The sequence below is a fragment of the Mustela nivalis genome, assembly GCF_964662115.1.
Source record: "Mustela nivalis genome assembly, chromosome: 6".
Classification (NCBI taxonomy): Eukaryota; Metazoa; Chordata; class Mammalia; order Carnivora; family Mustelidae; genus Mustela; species Mustela nivalis.
Genome location: NC_139025.1, coordinates 91,072,058 through 91,094,389, shown reverse-complemented (window position 1 = coordinate 91,094,389; position 22,332 = coordinate 91,072,058). Strand labels below are relative to the sequence as shown.

General features: G+C 35.1%; 1 protein-coding gene across 1 annotated transcript in view; it reads right to left on the bottom strand.

Annotated features, from left to right (window-relative positions):
- The window catches only part of AQR (aquarius intron-binding spliceosomal factor), a 101,957-nt gene that overhangs the window by 54,576 nt on the left and 25,049 nt on the right, over nucleotides 1-22,332 (bottom strand). Inside the window, exons 6-14 of the mRNA XM_082734290.1 lie at nucleotides 21,669-21,789; nucleotides 18,855-18,995; nucleotides 16,875-16,943; nucleotides 15,697-15,797; nucleotides 12,483-12,559; nucleotides 8,636-8,700; nucleotides 7,336-7,452; nucleotides 5,515-5,628; nucleotides 4,871-4,974 (exon numbers count right to left, since the gene is read on the bottom strand). Of these exons, the coding sequence (XP_082590416.1) occupies nucleotides 4,871-4,974; nucleotides 5,515-5,628; nucleotides 7,336-7,452; nucleotides 8,636-8,700; nucleotides 12,483-12,559; nucleotides 15,697-15,797; nucleotides 16,875-16,943; nucleotides 18,855-18,995; nucleotides 21,669-21,789 (909 nt within the window). The remainder of the gene's footprint in view (nucleotides 1-4,870; nucleotides 4,975-5,514; nucleotides 5,629-7,335; nucleotides 7,453-8,635; nucleotides 8,701-12,482; nucleotides 12,560-15,696; nucleotides 15,798-16,874; nucleotides 16,944-18,854; nucleotides 18,996-21,668; nucleotides 21,790-22,332) is intronic.

Sequence of the window (22,332 nt, the reverse complement as noted above, 5' to 3'; positions counted from 1 at the left end):
CACAACCAATACCATAGAAAAACAAACAAGTATAAGAGAATACTATGAAAAATTATATGCCAACAAACTGGGCAATCTAGAAGAGATGGACACACTCCTAGAAACTTAAAAACTACCACAACTGAAACAGGAAGAAACAGAAAATTTGAACAGACCCATAACCAGCCAAGAAATTGAATCAGTAATCAAAAATCTCCCAACAAACAAGTCACGGGCCAGATAGCTTCCCAAGGGAATTCTACCAGACATTTAAAGAGTTAATACCTATTCTTCTCAAACTGTCCCAAAAAATAGAAATGGAAGGAAAACTTCCAAACTCATTCTACAAAGCCAGCATTACTTTGATTCCAAAACCAAACAAAGACCCCTCTAAAAAGGAGAATTACAGGCCAGTATCCCTGATGAACATGGATATAAAAATTCTCAATAAAATATTGGCAAATCAAATTCAATAGTCCATTCAAAGAATAATTCACCACAATCAAGTGGGATTTATTCCTGGGCTGCAAGGGTGGTTCAGTATTTACAAATAAGTGTGATACACCATACTAACAAAAGAAAGGATAAGAACCATACATATGATCCTGTCAAGAGATGCATTTGACAAAGTATTCATTCTTGATAAAAACCCTCAACAAAGTAGGGATAGTTGTAACATATCTCAACATCATTAGGCCACATACAAAAGACCCAGAGCTAATATCATCTTCAATGGGGAAAAACTGAGAGCCTTTCCCCTATGTCAGGAACAAGAAAAAGATATCCACTCTTACCATTACTATTTAACATAGTACTGGAAGTCTCAGCCTCAGGAATCAGACAAGAAGAAGAACTAAAAGGCATCCAAATTGGCAAAGAAGAAATCAAACTTTTACTATTTGCAGATGACATATTCTATGTAGAAAACCTAAGAGACTCTACCAAAAAATTGCTAGAACTAATACATGAATCTGATCAGCAAAGTCGCAGGACATAAAATCAGTGTGCAGAAACCTGCTGCATTTCTATTCACCAAAAACAAAGCAGCAGAAAAAGAAATCAAGGAATTGATCCCATTTAAAATTGCACTGGAAACAGTAAGATATCTAGAGATAAATCTAACTAAAGAAAGAGGTGAAAGATCTGTACTCTGAAAACTCCAGAACACTTATGAAAGAAATTGAAGAGGACATAGGAAATGAAAAAGAATTCCAAGCTCGTGGATTGGAAGAAAAAACATTGTTAAAATCTCTACACTATCCAAAGCAATGAACACATCTAATAAAACCCCTATCAAAATACCATCAGCATTTTTCACAGACCTAGAACAAACAATCCTAAAATGTGTATGGAACTAGAAAAGATCCGGAATAGCCAAAGCAACCCCGAAAAAAAAAAACAAAACATCACAATTCCAGATTTCAAGCTGTATTATAAAACCATAGTTCAAGACAGTATGCTACTGGCAAAAAACAGACACACAGATCAATGGAATAGAACAGGAAATCTAGAAATGGACCCAAACCTGTATGGTGAACTCATCTTCAACAAAGCAGGGAAGAATAGCCAATGGAAAAGACAGTCTTTTCAACAAATGATGTTGGGAAAACTAGACAGCAACATGCAGAAGAATGAAACCAGACCACTTTCTTATACCACATACAAAAATAAATTGAAAACGGTGAAAGACCTAAATGTCTAAATGAAAATAGAACAGTCCAAAACTGTGAGATAGGAAACCATCAAAGTCCTAGAGGACAGCATAGGCAGAAACCTATTGACCTTGGTTATAGCTCACTAGTCACATTGCTGGAGGAAGGGAAACCAAAGCAATAATGAATTACTGGGGCTTTATCAAGATAAAAAGCTTCTGTAGCACAACAAAGGAAACAATCAACAAAAGTAAAAGGCAGCCTATGGAATGAGAGAAGATATTTGTAAATGACATACCTGATAAAGGGTTAGTATTTAAAATCTATAAAGAATCTATTAAACTCAACACCCAAAAACAAATAGTGCAGTTAAGAAATGGGAAGAAGACACTGGCTAACAGGTATATGAAAAAAATGCTCAGTATCACTCATCACCAGGAAAATAAAAATCAAAACCATGATGAGATACCACCCCACACCTGTCAGAATGGCTAAAATTAACAATACAAGAAACAACAGGTGTTAATGAGGATGCTGAGAAAGGGAATCCTCTGGCACTGTTGGTGGGGATGCAAACTGGTACAGCCACTCTGGAGAACAGTTTGCAGGTTCCTCAAAAACAAAAATACAGCTACCCTATGATCCAGCAATTGCACTACTAGGTATTTACCCAAAGGATACAAAGAGAGAGGCTGGAAGGGGTACATGCACCCCAGTGTTTACTGAAGCATTATCAACAACACCCAAACTATGGAGAGAGCCCAAATGACCACTGACTGATGAATAAAGAAGAGGTGGTATATAAATACAATGGAATATTACTCAGCCATGAGAAAGAACAAAATCTTGCCATTTGCAATAACATGGATGGAGCTAGAGTATATTATGCTAAATAAAATAGTCAGAGAAAGACAAATAACATATGATTTCACTTATATGAGGAATTTAAGAAAGAAAATAGATGAACATATGGGAATGGGGGAAAATAACAGAGAGGGAAGTAAACCATAAACGACTTAACAACAGAGAACAAACTGCAGGTCGATGGAAGGAGATGGGCGGGGGATGAGCTAAATGGGTGATGGGCATTAAAGAGGGCACTTGCTCTGATGAACACTGGTTATTATTGTATGGAGGTGATGAATCACTGATTTCTACTCTATAGACCAATATTACACTGTATGTTAACTAAAATTTAAATTAAAAAAAAAATAAAAAGATTTGCAAAAATGCAAAACAACGCCACTCCTCACTATATACTTTTTTAATTTTGGAGAATATCTTTTTCATTAACACTATGTGTGCTAACATGTAATAGGTTTTTAACTTATTTTAATAAAGTATTTAACATTTTCCAGTTTTAATTTCTAATACAGTAAACATAATGACTATAATCCACATTAAAAAAAGTTTTTTTAGCATCCTCAGTAATTTACAAAAGTATAAAGGAGCATCACAGATGAAAATAAATTCCCAAGTGGATTATGCAGCTAAATTGAACATTAAAAAAAAAAAATCTATGGAAGTGTTTTAAAATATAATATTTTATAATCTTATGGTGATAAAAGCCTTCTACACAAACCATTTGTTACTGTTATTAAAAAATGACTGACAAGGGCATCTGGGTGGCTCAGTGGGCTAAAGCCTCTGCTTTCGGCTCAGGTCATGATCCCAGGGTCCTGGCATTAAGCCCCACATCAGGCTCTCTGCTCCATGGAGAGTTTGCTTCCTCCTCTCTCTCCCTGCCTGCCTCTCTTGCCTACTTGTCTCTGTCTGTCTCTGTCTCTGTCTGTCAAATAAATAAATAAAATCTTTAAAAAAAAAAAAAAGATTGACAGAGAGGATTAAAAATTTAAAACATTTGTGGTAATAAAATACACCAAAATAAAGCTTAAAAGTGAGAAAATGATAGAAAATAATTACAACACAAACTAGACCAAATATTAGCATGCAAAATACATAAAGCTTTCTTCAAAAAAAGATCAATACAAGCAATGAATTGAATGTATTGAAGAATGAATACAAAATAGCAAAAGATAACACGAAAGTTAGAGAGGAAATGCAAATAGCCAAGAAAAATAGAAAGATGCTCAATTTCCCCAATATAATCACAGAATGCAAAGTAAAACAATGAGGGCTCTTTTACTCTTGGATTGGCAAGAATGAAAGACTAGTGTACCTACTTGGTAGGGAAAGAAATAAATACTCATATGCTGTTGGTATCATCGATACATATTTTTGAAGGAAATTTAGCAATATATAACAAATTTTAAATACATAACTCCTTCCAGTCACTATACTCCTTCTGGAATCAGCACCAAGATTTTTTTATAGATATAGAAACAACGTTGTTCATCACTGAATTGTTAGTGATGGCCAAAAATTTACAAAGTAAAGATCTGTCGATAGGAGAGTGGTTAAAAAATAGTATGGTACACCTGTCCAATGGAACTTCATGCAGTTCATTAGGAGAATGAAACAGATTTTGTGTTATTGTAAGTCATTATTAAATCTTCTTAAGAAAATCAACAACCAAACCAACTTTCAGGTTGAAACCAAATTTGTTTCATTTTAAATAGCCAATGAAATAAACATAATTTCCCCCAAGAATTAAGGACACTGGGAGATATGAGAGCATAGTTAAAAGTTATACTGCCTACATTTGAAATTGGACTTACCTATGTTGGAATCCTAGCTCTGCCACTTATTTGCTATTTGATCTAGGCAAATGACTTACTAATTGTGTCTCGAGGACCTTATTTCTAAAATGGTACCTACTCCTTACACAAATGAATGTCTTGAGAATTATTTACACGTGTAGTAGAGTGCCTATGTACTATAAATGCATTATTACCATTTAAAAAAAGTGTATTAGCTAAGCGTCAAAGAATATTACTATTTCATAAATTTTAAACACACATTTTCTCATCTTCTAATACCACATATGAATATGCACTAGTTTGTTTTATGTTATAATTGACAGAATACCAGTGTTATGTTCTACTCTAAGAAAAATTTATGATTTAGAAAAAAAATTTGTTATGAAAAATATAAATTTTGCCCCCCAAAACAGAAGATCAATAATTGTATCTAAGTTCCTTAAAGATACCAACTGCTACAGAGAAGCACTAGCTTTAGTTGTCAATAAAGTGGTACAATAAGTTCCATTACCTAATAGTGCAAAATGATTAAAGGCAAAAAGAAAACTAAAATTCAGTTTTCCTTTCATGTCAACTTACCTAAGAGGTCCAAAAAACTTGACCAATGATTCCCGGGTATCTACTTCTGCCACATTCGAGAGGGCAAAATCATAGAGTTCAGGGAAATGTGCAAAAGCAGCTCTCTAGAAAAGAGAAAAAAGAAATCAGTAACTAATGCCTACATATTAATACAATCAACTATAATTTATAAACTAAATAAATATAATATTTTAAAAATATTAATGCACTTCTCTTTCTTATATGCTTCTCATTATGTGACCTCTGCCATATTTAGCCAGAAGCATTCAATACAATGGCAAAAAGCTAGAATTATTCCAGCAGGATTGCAAAAACCAAGAGTCAACATTCAGTTTATTGCTAATGCTGTATTTTGAACAAACATGAAAACAGTCATGAGAGCTAGCTTCACTGACAGAAAGGAGAAAAATAAAACAATACTTTATTATGAATAACTAGTCCAACAAAACTAAAATAAAGTTCCAAGGGAAATCCCCACTGTAGAGACAGCTTGAGGGAGAATTCAAAAGCACAGTGGTTTGTGCTTTTACTCTGGAACTCTGGAAAGAAAGGACCTCTCAGGGTAACAACCCTCAACCAACCATGTGGTAAGCCGCAAGAAAACAGAAACAGCAGAGCATAGGTTACGCTGAATTGCAAGTTACCTGTAGAGAAGTAATTCTGTCATAGTGAATTGTGGTCATCTCATTCTCTGTCAGAGCATTTCCAGTCTGGTCGTTAATCTCAAAACCAGTATAGAACTTAAGCATGTCCAAAAGCTGAAAGGATACATTTACATTACTAAACTGTGTGAACATAAGAACAAGAAACCACAAACAAAAGCTATTATAAAGAATAACAAGTCCATATAACTTCTCAGAGGTGCTGAAAAACTATGGAATATAAACACTGCAACAAACACTTCAGAACATATCCAAATGTGTTATTTGTATAAGAATAAAGTATGGTTCTAACAATAAATTGTTAAAATCTATGTCATATACATGGTCTACTTCTACAGAGACGAACTTAAACTGCAATCCTAATAATGAACAGACATTAAGGATCTAATCAAAGAAAGGCATACTAAAGGAAAAAAAAAAAACAAATTATCACTGCGGAGGTCTTTTACTTATGACACTTAATACAGAATTTTCTGAATGAAGGCTTTGTAATTCATATTAGCGATAATCGCCTCTGTGTGCTGCTTCTATTAGGGAAAAATAGCAAGGTGAGGAAAGTTAAGATACTATTTCCTCTCATCAGTCTCCATGGCCACCAAACCCTTTCTTTGGCCTAGTTACTGCTGCTAATGAAGGCCTGCTCTCCCTTCATAGCAATGGCATCAAGAATCTACTGGCTGCATTCACCCCAGATCTTTATTATTCTTAATTTTAATCTATGGAAGATCAGATACGAGAATTTTAGTAAAATTTAGAATTTTACTAAAATTTTAGAATTTTAGTAATGTATGTGGCAAATCACTAGATAGAAATTCAATAAGAGAATGAGAAAAAATATAGATACAAGATAAAAGAATTTTGGGGGCGCCTGGGTACTGCAGTCGGTTAAGCATCCGACTTCTGGTTTTCGCTTCAGGTTATGTTCTCAGGATCGTGCGATTGAGCCCCAAGTGGGACTCTGCACTCAGTGGGGAGTCTTTTTTTTTTTTTTTTTTTTTTTAAAGATTTTATTTATTTATTTGAGAGAGAGACAGTGAGAGAGAGCATGAGCAAGGAGAAGGTCAGAGGGAGAAGCAGACTCCCTATGGAGCTGGGAGCCCGATGCGGGACTCGATCCCAGGACTCCGGGGTCATGACCCGAGCCAAAGGCAGTTGTCCAACCAACTGAGCCACCCAGGCGTCCCAGTGGGGAGTCTTTTTGAGATTCTTTCTTTTCCTCTCCCCTAGCTTGTACACTCTCTCTAAAATAAATTGGAAAAAAAATGAAAAAATAAAAGAATTCCTGAAAGAAAATGTAAACACACAAAAATTGTATCTCCAAGTATGATCTCATTGAAACGTAAGGTTAGAAGTTTGTTAGAAGACTTTCCTTCTGAAAAAGAGATGTGAAACAAGGTGAAACACTAATACTTCTTTCTACCCAAGGTAGCAAATGAGCACTTCCATGCTATCAACTGTCTCTGTCACCATCATGTTATGGAAAGACAGCCATGAGATTAGGGCATAGTTCTCTTGAAATTAATGCTCATTATCTATTCAATTCCACAGTGATTACTATCATTGTCAAGATCATAATTCAGTTCAATAATAAAATCACATATGATTAACAAAAGCTCTCATTCATTCATTTTCTATATTGACTTGATTTTACTTTAAAATGACTAATTAGGAAGTTACATTATTCAATTCAATATTTAGAAAACTTTCCTTTATATCATCCACTGGTATTCTTAGTTGCATGGCAAAAAAAAGGTCAATTTAGAAATGAAAACTATGTGACAGTTCAGATATAGCAATGCTCACCTGGGAAAAAAGATGGCCATCCTCTTCCCTATGAACAAGATTGGAAAGGTAACAGTGAACCAAAAGGTGGGAGTCATCCAGGATGGTATTAAACCAGCGCCTTGTGGGAAGTAGGGCCTAGAAAAAATAAATACTATAGCAGTAAGTCTGCATGTTCTCTGCAGCTAGAGATAAAGATCTACTATTTGGTTCATAAGCGTCAATCACATATAGGGTTCCCTCTAGTCTTGAAAAGCCACGGTCACAAAGCAAGGGGTCTGGTCAGTGCTGTAAGTAAACTCAGTGGCAATGTTTAAAAATAAAATCCAATACTGGAAGAAATTTCACCGATATACAGGCCAGTAGTTTTCAAACAAAATCCTATATGAAATCCCAATATGTATTGTGTATAAATTTTAAAATGGTACTACTCTGAAAGAAAAGAGACTGGAGATAAGGGGTTATGTGGAGACTTCTTTCCCTGTATCTTCTTCCCATATCCCTCTTATGACAGTCAGCAAGAAAATGCCGATACTGATATCAGTGTGAAGACCACTAATCTAACGAAATATCCTCATTTTATAGATGAGGTTATCAAGATCCTTAGAGGTTATAAATTAGTTGCTGGCAGAACTAGAATCTGAATAAAGATCTCATGAATGGCTGCCAGTCCAATACTCTAATCCTTATGTCAAGAAACCACCCTCTCTCTCCAGATAAGAAATGAACACAAAGGATTTTCTTTCAATTTCCTGCAGTAAAGAGGGAAAGGAAAGAAAATGAATTCAATCTGAATTACACCAACTCTGCATCTGAACTTTCTGTCAAAATCTTGCACCTAATAACATGAAATCTTCTTTAAGAATCTTAATTAAAAAAATTGACAATAGCAGCTATACCTTTTTTCATCAACAATATTTAGGCACATTTAGAAAAGTGAGATTATTAAAGAGATGGACAAAAACCCCCAACTTCAGCCACTATTAAAACTCTGTGATGGGGGGAAAAAAAAACTAAAGCCAAAACCAAGACCCTCTATGATAGGGTATTAAAATATGATAAAAAATAAAATGCTATTGCTAGACTCATGTTTAATAACTACACTATATAGTAGTTTTTTCTACAAACAATAGCCATCTGACAGCTATCTGAAAACCTCAAGGGCCAACTGCGTTTGACTTTCCTCTCTGTTACACCTAGAAATGGGTAAAAAAAACTAAGGCCAGTAATGAAGAAATATTTCATATATTTCATATAGTTATATGATTAATCTTGCCCCCTTAAAGATGATGTAACAGAAAAGCCACTGCCCATTTCTTACCTCTAGGTCAATCATAAGTTCAATGAATCTTTCACAGTAATGAACTTTGTCCATAGTGACTGGCTCTAGACATAACACAGAAAACAGGTTAGAATCTTCTTATTTAGGCCATTCAATGTACTAAATCCTTAACTGGCAATTATTTAGTTACTGAAACTGTCATGTGTCTCTTACAGGACAGGATCATGATCCTGTGTAAGGACCCCACCTATATTTCAAAAAAGGTGGGCCTTACCCTTATGTTTAGCTCTACAAATATAAGACAACGAAAAACCTATCTTGGGTCAGAAACACATTTAAAAAGTCAGGTTTGCAAAAATATTTTTGAAGTGTTTAGACCTACTAATGTCTGTAATAATTAGTCATAAAAAAAGACCTGTACTAAATGACTAGATTTGAAAAAACCAAGTGATACAAAAACTAAAAAGGCAGTCTAAAAAAAAACAGAACTAAAAAGGCAATTTAAGGGGCACCTGGGTGGCTCAGTTGTTAAGCGTCTGCCTTCAGCTTGGGTCATGATCTCAGGGTCCTGAGATGGAGCCCCACATCAGGCTCCCTGCTCAGCGGGAAGCCTGCTTCTCCCTCTCCCACTCCCCCCGCTTGTGTTACCTCTCTTGCTATGTCTCCCTGTCAAGTAAATAAATAAAATCTTTAAAAAAAAAAAAAGGCAGTTTAAATCAGTTTTTGACCCACTTTCCTTCTTGTCTTCACACACTAAACTTCTAGTTCTCTCATATACATAAACACACATATATATATGTGTACATGCAGAAATAGATACCTTTAGAATGCAAAGAAAATGGGCAGGAAAGGTACACACCAAACTAATTAAAGGGACAACTGTTAAATGAGTTTTTTTCCCCTCTGTGTGTGTGTGTATGTATATATATATATATATATGTTAGTATTTAACAATAAAACATCAATGACAGAGCAATGAAATATTTTTAAACCATTACCTTATTTTATGCTATTCATGACTATTAATGTACTATTTTTATAAAATATTTACTTCTATTTTTAAATAATTACAGCCTCATGACATGACAAACCTTTAAAGTTTTTTTTTTTTTTTCATAATGCCAGGTAATAGTCTATCATTTTACCAGATAATCATCCTACCAAGAGTCTGTCAATTAAAGATTTATTTATTTATTTGTGAGAGAGAGAGATAGAGAGAGAAAGAGAGAGAGGATCACAAGTAAAGAGACAGGCAGAGGCAGAGAGAGAAGCAGGCTCCCCACTGAGAAAGGAGCCTGATGCGGGAACTTGATCTCAGGACCCTGGGATCATGACCTGAGCTGAAGGCAGCCGCTTAACCAACTGAGCCACCCAGGCATCCCAAGATTCTGTCAGTTAAAAAGGAAAAAATTCCAGAGTCCCCACTATTGCTTAGTCTAAGGACGGACTCCCAGCAGCGACTAACCCCAGTGCCTAGATTTAAACTATGAATGCTTAAATAAATCCATGTATTTAATTTATTTGTACTATACAGAAAATTGGAAGGCTTCATCTAAAGAAAGAAATGCGAATATTTTTGTGACTAATATATAGAAATATTAAGTAGAACTTTTCTCGCAAACATATGCTCCAAATCCAGACTATGAAATAACATAACCATAAAGTTTCACACCTGGAAAAGACCATAGAGAATGCCTATTCTAGCTCTTCATTTTTCAGGTAAGAAAGTGAAAACCAGAGAAAATGACCTCGTAAAAGTGTAGAACAAAATAATGACTCGTTAGAACTGAAACTCAGGTTTTCTGAGACACAGTCTAGTCATATAGCTGTTGAAACTAAAGAATTTAAAGAAGCAACTTAAAAATTAAATTCATTCAATTTAGTCCTCTGCTCCTTTTTCTTGTTACTGTCAAAGAAAAATATTTTTGTCCAAAATTGAAAAAGTGAGCAAACTCTGTACTCTGTATTTTTATTTTCAGTTTTGAGAAAATTACCGGCAACGTCCTATTTAAAATTAAAATTAGAACATGATACTTGCCACTCAACTTCTGAGCTCTGATGAATAAAGCCGCATATTTTTATGTATGTAGGCCCTACTAGGCATGCTGTTTACAGCAGAAACCTTGTCATTCCAATTTCAGACACCGAGATATCCTTATCATTTGCTTCTTACGTACACTGTGGGGGTTTTTCCCCCTTTCTTCTGACAGCAGTCCTGACAGCTCAACTACAAAGACTTCCTTAATAATAACTAATATGGATATGCTGTTTTTCATGAGCCTGTGAAATGAAGCTATAATCCTTAGTTTTTAAAAGCCAGTTTTCTGTTTTTTAACTATATAATCTATCCACCTTTACTCTCTGAACGGGCACACTTCTTTAATCATCTTGTTGGTTCAGCTGCCAAAGAGTTAACAAATTTTGATTAAAACTCAAGGTCAATCTAAGAAATTTTCTTTTCTGCCAATAAGCAATGGTAATAGCTGGTTTGCAGATTGTTAAAATTACTGCAGGTCCCATGTTACTGTTGTTACTTGGTTTTCAAACCTTGCTGATGCCCCAAAATTAACATTCTATAGAGATGTCAATTTTTATGACTTTAATTATTACAGGCATTAGTAGCTCCAAGTACTCATTAATACCTTTTGTGCTCCAAAAAATATATCTAAGTTTTCCTTCTAGATTTAAGCCACTTAACTGAAACACTTAAAAATACTAATATTGGGGTGCCTGGGTGGCTCAGTTGGTTAAGTGGTTGCTTTCGGCCCTGGTCATGATTCCAGGGTCCTGTGATCAAGGCCTGTATCAGGCTCCCTGCTCAGCAGAGAGCCTGCTTCTCTCTCCCCTTCTGCCTGCTGCTCTGCTTACTTGTGCTCTCTCTCTGTCTAATAAATAAATAAAATCTTTAAAAAAAAAAACTAATATTAAGTGACTTAGATTATTAGTATATGATAATTTTTTCTTTACACCGATGGTGGGAGTAATCTTATGTCTCAAATCAGGTATAGCTGATGAACAGCATTAGTATCTACTACTCGCTGAATTATAGATATGATTTTCAGTTGTAAAATACTACTTGAAAGGTCAATATTTGTAAGTAATCCTGTTGTATTTTAGTTTTAAAAAACCTACAATCTCTGATGCAAAAATATACATATGATACACCTACAGAGCTGCTCTTAGATTATATCCCACTTAGAAAATAAAACTTTATTAACCAATGACATATCTTACATAGCATATATACACCTTTATTAAGTAAAAAATATTCTATGTACATTCACTTAATGATTATAAAGATCTTGCAAACTCAGGATAATGTAATATCCCACCCCCCACCCCGAGTATACAGGCATTATCTCTCACACACACACACAAATATAGTATAACCATGGTATATTTTTAAGTATACAGTCTATACAACATATATTTGTTTCATCCATAAATGGAGGCCATGTTGGAAGGAAATCTTTCCTATTTTGTCTTGTACCTCATAACTCAAAAATAATTCTTCCCCCTCGAAACAGTATTTGATGTTGTTTAAAAACACTATTTAGGACCATATTGTAAATGCCACGTGGCTCTGTTACTGTCTTGTTCACCACTGTATTCTAGCACCTTGCTCAGGACCTAGGTCTAGCAAGCAAACTCAAAACATATTTGCTAAATAATTATTTCAATAATCATGCAGGTACCTTTAAAAATATGTGAACTCCTAAGGCAGTCACAATACTCAGACTGGTAATATTCACGAAAAGGGGAGGACAGATATGTTGTCATTATGATTTAAAACTATTCTAAGAGCAGGTTTTAGACTGCAGACCAGGAAATACTGTCGGGATACCTAAATGACAACTTTACAAATGAAGTAAGAGAAGATAGTTACCAGAAAGAGGCACTGATTTCAACACAGAGATAAACTTCTGTATGAGTTGTGAAAGAAATCTTCTTTCTTGATAGGCTCTAAAATCAGAGAGTAACATTGACCAAATTATTTTTGAAAAATAATTATTTCAAAAGTAAACTTTAAATGTCAAAGGAGCCTTTCTAACACTGTTCAAATGTTCCATTTTTCTCTGAAATTGGGACCATAATTTGAACACACAGCTGCTTCTTTATTACTGGTATAATAAGCCAGCTAAGAAACACCCCTTTCTCTTTCTGTCAAAGTTCTCACTTGTGATTTAAAGGTCAGAACAAGAAAGGAGTTTCCAAAATTTCATTTATAGTCTGCCCTTAAGGTTCAAAATTTAATGTTTAAGTATATAGTTAAAATAAAATAAGCAGTTTTATACTTTAATATGTTTGAAGTATCACATAGAATATTACAATGTCTAAAAATTAAATGTTGGTTTAAAAAACAATATTCTACTCATTACTAATTTAAGATGCACTATATACCAATCAATCAGCAAATATTCATCACGTACTGGGCAGCTGCAAATGATTATGCCAGTCCTACTGGAAATATAAAGGAGGAATGACTAAAATGTATTTGAAATGACAAGTATTATAATTTAAAGATAAAATCAGTAACACAGACCAGCACGTAATTAATAAGACTGGCAGACATTAATTGAGCACTTAGTGTGTCAGGATCTGAGCTGCATTTAGTACTTCATATGAATGATCTCATGTAATGCTGACAATGGTCCTTGAGATAGGTACTACTAACTGTCCCAATTTCACACTGGTGCTGAAAGAGGTGAGGTTACCTTGCCCAAAGTTACACAGCAAGTGAGTGTGGAGCCTAGTTAAGTGTGACTGCAGAATCTTTTTTCTAAATAACTACACATATTCTAACCATTACACGAACAGCTGGCATTGCAATCAAAGAACACACAGCATGTTTTTGGAATTCAGAAGAAGAAAGCACTGCGGCCTAAAGTAGTCCATCTAGAAGTGCTTAGGTTAGCCTACAATTAAGTGGAATGGAGGGGAAAAGGTACTTAGGGAAGCAAAGTTTAACAAACAAAGAACAGACAGGGACAAGGATTTGGGGGAGTCGCAAAAAATAGTTGGGGGTTTCTGAATGTCACTGCAAGGACTTCAGAGTTTATCCTAGGTAACCAGGAAACCATTGAAAACTTGTGAATAGGAATATGGCAAGCAAAACAAAATTTTCTATGGAGATGGCTTGTTAGGCTCATTGTTGTGGGAAAGCTGGAAGAAACACCAAATAGGAATTTATTGTTGTGCTTTAATCAGAAGCTATGAAGGCCTGAATTAAGACAACAGCAGTGTGAAAAGCAAGAAAGAAGAAAGAGGACAAAAGATGATCCAATAGGACTGATGGATGGGATATAAATTGCTAGTCAAAGGACTGGAATATTCCAAGCCCTACTGTCTGGAAAAATTAAGAGAAATTGGCTAGAAGGGCAAGGTTAGGAGGAAGAACAATGATTACTTAAGCCGAAATGGAGTTCATGGCAAACAGAACAGATCCTTCAATAGCAGGGGTTTGAACTGTATGCAGATTTTTTTCAATTAATACACTATAGGACTGTGAATACATTTTCTCTTCCTTAGGATTTTCTTAACATTTTCTATTCTCTATCTTCCTTTAAGAGTACAGTATGTAATAAATAAAGTATACAAAATATGTGTTCACTGACTGTTATTAGTAAACCTTCTGGTCAACAGCGGGGAATTAGCAGTTAGGTTTTTGGGAAGTCACAAACTATATGTGGACTTCTGACTGTATGGTGGGGGATATTGGTACCCCAACCTCCGTGCTGTTCAAGGGCCAAGTGTACACAGCAAAGAGTTACATGAAGACTGGAAGCAGAGAAGACAGGGCCACAGAGATTTATGGTTAAATCATATTGAGGTAATGGTAAGAGCGGGTTAAAAAAAAAAATAGAGTAGTCAATATAGATGCCATGTGATAAGAGGCTGTTGGGTGGAAAGGCATTGTGAGAGATGAGGCTAGAGTTGGAAATTAAAGAAGGAATTTTCCTACTCTGACCCTAATAATATCCTGTCCGTATAGCTCTCACTCCCTTTCACCCAAACTCATTTCTCTGGCACGCAGCTTTTTAAAGTTCTTCCCATTTTCGGTAGCCACCAGCGTAACTCCAGGTTTCACTTCTTTTTGTCCTCAACCCTCTTTTCAGGGTTTATGTATCTGACTAAATCATCTCACCCATACTCACGGCTTTCATTATTAGTTAGCTACACATGTACAGAGTACTCTCCTAAGTGGAAGAAAAAATAAGCTAGGGCTAGAAAGTTATCCTAGGTCCAAGGGAAGGGAATCTTTGGCATATTTACATAAGCAGAGAAAAAGGAGTGGAGTGAGTGGAAAAGAATAAAAGATGGAAACAGAATACGGAGTGCAGCTGCAGCCATCACGTAGAAAGGCAAGGTCACAGTTAGCCAGTTAGCCTGAGAGAGAGAAAGAGAGGAGAGAGAGCTCTTAAAGCATGCAGTTCCCTGTGTCCTACTAACAGCACTTTGTTGAAATAAATACTTGCTGCCATATTTACCCAAATGATTATAAATATTACTATTAAAAGAACCCATAACACTCGCTTGCTTCTTTAATCCTTATACCTGATTTATTTTTCTCCGCAGCATGTATCACCATCTAAAACACTACATAATTGATCTGTTTGCTGCTGTCCTTCCCAAATAGAATGTAAGTTCCATAGAGCAAGAATTACTTCCACTTTGTTCTCTGCTATATGCCCTATATCTAGAATAGTACCTGGAAAAATATAAATATTCACTATTTGTTGAATGAAAGCATGATGGTTAGAGTGTATAAAAGTCATTGTTAAGTGTGTGAGATTAAGAAAAACAAAGAAAGGTTGGATTGACAGCCTGAAGACTGTGGAGAAAATCGAGAGCCATCCATGAGAGACAAACTATGGTCAACAGACAGACAGAAGATCAGTGATATACTTATCACTGGGGCAGACAGAGGAGAAAGAAGAATAACATGCTGATGTTCTGGTTTTCCCTTCACATCTTTATGAAAAATATGACAGTAAATTATTTGGTTCAGCCTTATATAAAGGAAACAACAAATCAGTCAATATCATCTAAGACTCAAAACAGCGTAACAAACCAACAAGGAATAAGCTTTGGGAACATACTGTTCTCTTGCTTCTGGATCCATCTTTTCATCGTTCTTTTTAATCAAGTTCCAGAATTTTCTTAGCTTAGGTGTCTTTTTTAATTCTAATTCCAATCGTGCCTGAAAGAATAATGTGATATTAAATCACCAGTACCTTTAAAGTTTACAAGGATAAAAATTAGATCCACTATTAGCTAATTTTCTAAGATGTGGATACTACAGGATTAAACCTGAAAGCAACATGATAAAATCTGAAAACTATGAAACTCATAACTCTATTTTTAAAAACCATTCAATTTTAATAATTGCTAATAATACAAAAAAATAATAAAAACTGCCTTTTCTTGTCAAGGTCTTAAGCTCAATAATCAATTAAATTTCTTTCCTATTTCTAAAATTAAGGATTTAAGTTTGAAAAATTAAAGCATTAACACTAATTAGTATAATCACTGAAATCTGAAAAATGAGTCTGAAACACTGAACATAGAAACAGCAGTCACATGTAAACAAAGAAATGTCCACACAACTATATTCTTTCTAATGGCACTTATCAGTTTTAACTTAGCATTATTTATGTCTGTTTTTATCACCATCAACTGGTACTTGTGAATAAGCCTGCATATCTGGATATGCGCAAAAACCCCATATGCAAGAAGTGGAATTTTCAGTAAATTTATTACTTATCCTGAAATTTGATAGTTATTACTTTATTCCCCAAGATCACAATTAATTTGGTTTCCATAGTGACACAGACGATCCAATAAGGATTTGAGGTAAGAAAAAAGGAAGTCATTAATATCAAATATGATCTAGACCTCCTTTAACTGTGTGTACATTCTAATCTAAGGAAATAAAAAATTCAAGTCTGTATTTAGTCTCACCCAAACACACACATGAATAACAACCACATTTTGCTAAATTAACCCTTTTTTAGGAGCTCAACAGATACTACCTTATTTTACCTCATAATAATGACATTAGGTGAAAGATCTCCTAGCTTATACATAAAAACTAAAATTTAAAAAAACTACATGTATGATAAGTTAATGCATAGTAAATTAAACATATTTTCTAAGCAGGAAAGGGGATTTTTAGTTACCATTTTATATCCATATTAAAGCTACATTGTCTTAAACTGCATTTTCCACTTACATAATACATATACCCATAAGTTTCTGAATGAAATTAGGTACTTACAGGCTGTAAGCCCATCCACATTGGGAGGGAGATAAGCTGCTGTACTTGACTCCTTATCAAGTCTACTTCCTGTTTAAGGCACAAAGAAAAATTTATAAGCACACCAGTATTTTAATTTAAATATTTACATAAGGAGGGAGCCTGGGTGGCTCAGTGGGATGGGCCGCTGCCTTCGGCTCGGGTCATGACTCGGGGTCCTGGGATCGAGCCCCGCATCGGGCTCTCTGCTCAGCAGGAAGCCTGCTTCTCTGTCTCTCTCTCTCTCTCTCTCTGCCTGCCTGTCTGCCTACTTGTGATCTCTGTCTGTCAAATAAATAAAATCTTTGAAAAAAAAATAAATAAATCGATTAATAAAATAAATAAATATTTACATAAGGAATAACTACACCTTTTTTAAGTCCTGGGGTGAAAATATACCACCAATACTTTCAAATTAATGATATTTTAATATTTCATATTAAGGGCTCAAAGTGCTGGTTAGTGTTCCACAGTTCCAAGAAGGCTGTGTTGTATCTTGTGGAGAAAATACCTGTGGTAAATAAGGTTTGTTTAGACTTCAGTTATAGTGCTGTTGGCCATGACTTCAAGGTTAATAAATCAACAATATATTATTACATAAAATGTCTTTAAACAGAAACACATAAAACAAGTTTATGTATTGATCAACTGATGAAAATGCTGTGATCATAGGCTCATAGGGACCTAACCCTGTATTTTCCCTAGGAACAATGATTCAGTTTCAGCCAATTCAGTGTTTTTAGCTACTTCACAGACCTAACTACCTCAAGTAATAAACTGATGGCATACTGAAAAAAAGTGAAGTTTTTTTTTTTTTTTTAAAGATTTTGTTTATTTGACACAAAGAGAGAGAGAGATCACAAGTAAGCAGAGAGGCAGGCAGAGAGAGAGAGGGGGAAGCAGACTCCCGGCTGAGCGGAGAGCCCAATGTGGGGCTTGATCCCAGGTCTCTGAGACCATGACCTGAGCCAAAGGCAGAGGCTTAACCCACTGAGCCACCCGAATGCCCCAAAATGAAGTATTTTAATAATAAACTAGCTTCTAAGTTAACCAAACCTAGCACCAAACTACTAATTCTAAATAAAAATCTTTTTTTTAATTCAATTTCTGATAAAGTGTCCTGTCTATATTTACATTTGCATCGTGTAGTTCAGTAAATGTTAAGGTGGTAATAGTGGCATCTACTGGGGGCTTCACAAATCTTTTTTTTTTTTTTTTAAGATTATTTTTTGTAAAGGCATTTTTTTAAAAATGCCTTTACAAGATTCATGTGAGGTAGTACCTACAACAAGTAATAACCATCCATCTATCAACATCCAGTCTTAAGAAAGAACCCCCAGCTTTGGGGTCCTGCATGGGTTGAAAGCACAATCATTTCAGAAGCACATATTTTTAAATAAATAGGTACAGACCTTCACTTAACCACAGTAGAGAAGTGCAAAAGAAATATTAATTACTGTAAATATTTAATTCTTTTGAAGGTACTCTTATGAGGGATGAAAATATGTCATACACACCCAAGAGATTTTCAGAGATCATCCACAACTGCCCCTAACTAGTCAATTCAAAACAAAACTCTCCTGCTGACCTGGGAGCTTGTGCATGAAGGATGTCTGAAAAGTAATAAAGCTAGTTTCTGTGGGCAACTGTGGCACAGATCTCATTACTCAAAGTTCATACTGGCTAGATTCTTTGCTGTTCTACCTTTGGAGAATTTCAGTTCTAATTACCACTTTCCTTAAGAGTCAAGACAGAAAAAAGGAGATCCAGCCCAAATCTATTTTAAAAGTGAATGGCTCTTCTAAACTGCTTTTATTGAGAAGTGGCCAAAACGAAGCTTTGGCATTATCCTCCATCCCTGCTACCACGGATGAAGAGTTGGCTATACAAGTAATTTCATTTATGTTCCACTTAAAATACAAGAGAATGTGAAAGTTTTCCCAAAAGATAAAGTAGAATTACCAAACTATTGAAGCAATGGTCAAGAAAAAGCAGTAAGACCGTCTGTTCATGGAGTGAAAATTCACCATCAGTTTCAGCTAATGCTGCTTTCAAGATACACTTAAAAAAAAATGGGAAGTGGTCTGGCTTCTTCTTAAAAGTCTGAAAAGAGAAAGAATAAAAATTTATTTTGATATGGCTTGCTCTCCACTTTTTCTCCCTTAAACAAACATCAGTAGACTCTTTTTAGGAGTCTAGTAACAACACCAAAAAATTACAAAAAGATTATTTGCTTAATTATAATTAATGGTAACAAATCAAATATAGGTTTCTGGCAAGATCATGAGAGAGTTGCAGCAACCTTTACCTAATAAAATAATGTTTTATGCGTGTTTAAAAAAATATATATATACATGTATGTATGTATGTATGTACATGCATGTATATGCATTATATATACAATGTATATATGCATTGTATATACAATGTGTATGTATATATTATATATACATATATGTACATACATATATTTATTATATATGTATATACATATAGAGAGATATTTTAAGTAATCCCTACGCCAAACATGGGTCTTGAGCTCATGACCCCAAGATCTAGTTTCATGCTCTACTGACTTAGCCAGTCAGGTGTCCCTAAAATAATGGCTTACTTCCTTTATTTTTTTCTTTTGTGGATTATGCTCACATTTAGCCTAGTGTTTGTTTTCTAAGGATCTTAATAAACATTTTAATTCTTCTAACATAAGCAAAAAAAAATGTTTAGCAAAAATTAGTTTCCCACTAACTAATCTCTAATCTCAAAGACAGCCTCTCCCATGTCTGCGTCGTATTAGCTCTTTCGTCTTAACATGCAATATACAAAAAGTAGACAATGTAAATATATTCAAGCTTCCCACTGATCTACCTCCCCATCAAGTTACTTCCACATCTCTTCTTTCAGGTAAGTGCTCCAAATGTGTGGTCTACATTAGTTGTTTTCATTTACTTCTCTAAAATAGGCTCCCACCTCAAGGATGTCCCTGAGGCTATTAGGGTTATCAAGTCCAGGGGACTCAACCCCACACTCCTTTTCAAATGCTGAGGGCTCCTCTTCTTCTGTTGTATAGATGTTGATATTTTACGGTTCTAACCTCATTCTTCTTTTCCCATCCCTTGAATTCAAAAACATATGCTAATGATTCCAAATATATATCCTCAGTAGATTACTCTCATTATTAACTCTACATTCCAGGATTCCTCTGTCTACTAGACAATTTCATCTAGATATTCAAAAGGCAATTTAAACTCAGTAAGTCCAAAAATCAATTCAACAGTTTTTGTACCCTCCTTGGTACCTCTCAACCCTCTATTATTATTACCTATCACAGTAAATGGCAGTATCATCTATTACACTCATCTATTACACTATTGCCCAAGACTGGAAACTTACCGGAAATAACACCCTTCCCGAATATTAATTATTCAGTTATGAAATCCTGTCAATTCTACTTAAAAAAAAAAAAAAAAAGATTTTATTTATTTGAGAGAGAGAGAGTGAGAGAGAAGATGAGAGGGGAGAAGGTCAGAGGGAGAAGCAGACTCCCCATGGAGCTGGGAGCCTGATACGGGACTCCATCCTGGAACTCTGGGATCATGACCTGGGCCAAAGGCAGTCGCTTAACCAAATGAGCCACCCAGGTGCCCTCAATTCTACTTTCTAAATCTTAGTATATCCTCTTCTCTTCATCTGTATTCCTCTACTTCAAGTCCTAATCACCAACATGCAAACTGATCAGGTCATTTTTTAGCTCAAAAAAATCTTGCCTCTCCCTTCCTGTAATAGCTTGAAGAAACTTCAAGAAATCTGCAGGATCTTTCAATAATACAGCAGGCCCATAGTTTATTCTGGGCTCTAATCTCCCCAAAGATGGCTCTTCTTAAGGAATATCCTATCCAAGAGAAGTATTAAGGAGTTTAATACTTCCTTAATTTAGAGACCATTGACACAAAAAGATGACACGCACCCATGCCTTTTCTTCATTTAAAAAAGTTGATGACCTGATCATTCTATGGCAGCCAAACAGAACCTAGATTTTGGACCTCTACTGACCAAGCCTCTATTAACACTAGCACAAAGAGAAAATGTCAGTCTACTAGAAATTTCAAAAAGGGAAAGCAAGGACGCCTGGGTGGCTCAGTTGGTTAAGCAGCTGCCTTCAGCTCAGGTCATGATCCCAGCGTCCTGGGATAGAGTCCCACATCGGGCTCCTTGCTCCACAGGGAGCCTGCTTCTCTGACTCTGCCTTCCACTCTGTCTGCCTGTGCTCGCTCTCACTCGCTCTCTCTCTGACAAATAAATAAATAAAATCTTTAAAAAAAGGGGGGGGGAAGCAGATTCTAAATTGGGGATAAAGAGAAAAGTGAAATTATAATATGAACATATGTCTTAACTTTGGAAATGTATAGAAAACAAATATATACTCCCTGTTGTGAAAAAGGACACTGAAAAATATCTCATTTGAGCACGATTTGTGCTAATTAATATAAACTTCATTTTGATCTAAAGAAAAGTCTTTATAATCCATGCCATTCTTCATTCAAGCCCAAAATAGAAAAATAATTTCACTTTCATAATGCTTTGGTTCATAGTAAATTAGTTTGAACAAAGTATTGAAACCAAAAAAGAATAGTATTCTTCATATATCCACTTTTTTCTCAACACTTAATTTTGGGGGAAAGTTCCATTCTAAAAGCATTATTTATTATCAGTCAAAAGTTCTATTTTTTAATGGCTTAAACAGAGTATGAAAGCTCTGAAGTAATTTAAATCTGTTACCTCCCATGCAGGGACATTTTCTCTGAATTTCTCATTCACCATACAGCAGATTGACATTAAATAGGCCTTGCTGGACACCTCTGGAGAATAATTCATCCAGAGGTAATTTTCAAGATACTGGCTGTGAAGAGTGAAAAAGCACAGAATACTTCATTAGTTAACACCACTCACCATAATATGTCACTCACCTGGAAAATCATGATTATCTACAACTTTCTGAAAACTTTTTAAAAACTACATGACTTGGAAATCCTTTACAAACTTACCTATAATCTAGGTCATTGCTATCTGCTAGCAATTTTTAAAATTTATTAAGGAGTATTGTTCACCACAGTCTCAAAATAAGAATTTTGGTATCTTGGAGGGAAAATGCCAGTTAACTTGAAACCTGACTTATGTTGAATACCTAGTAAATCAGGTATTAAAATGCTTCTTTTTATTAAGTTTCTTTCTTAGTTTCTGGAAGTTATTTGGCCCTCATATGAGGTAATATTAATGTCTCAGATACATTTATCTGCTGAAATTGCCCATAATATCATTCTGGTTTTTTATTTCATGAAGAGTTTTAGATAAGAATATCCAGTGTTCTGATGGTAATAATTACATGTTAGTAATCTTTGCTGTCTTCCTGCCTTGAAAGCATAAACTCTTATTCTCCAAAGCT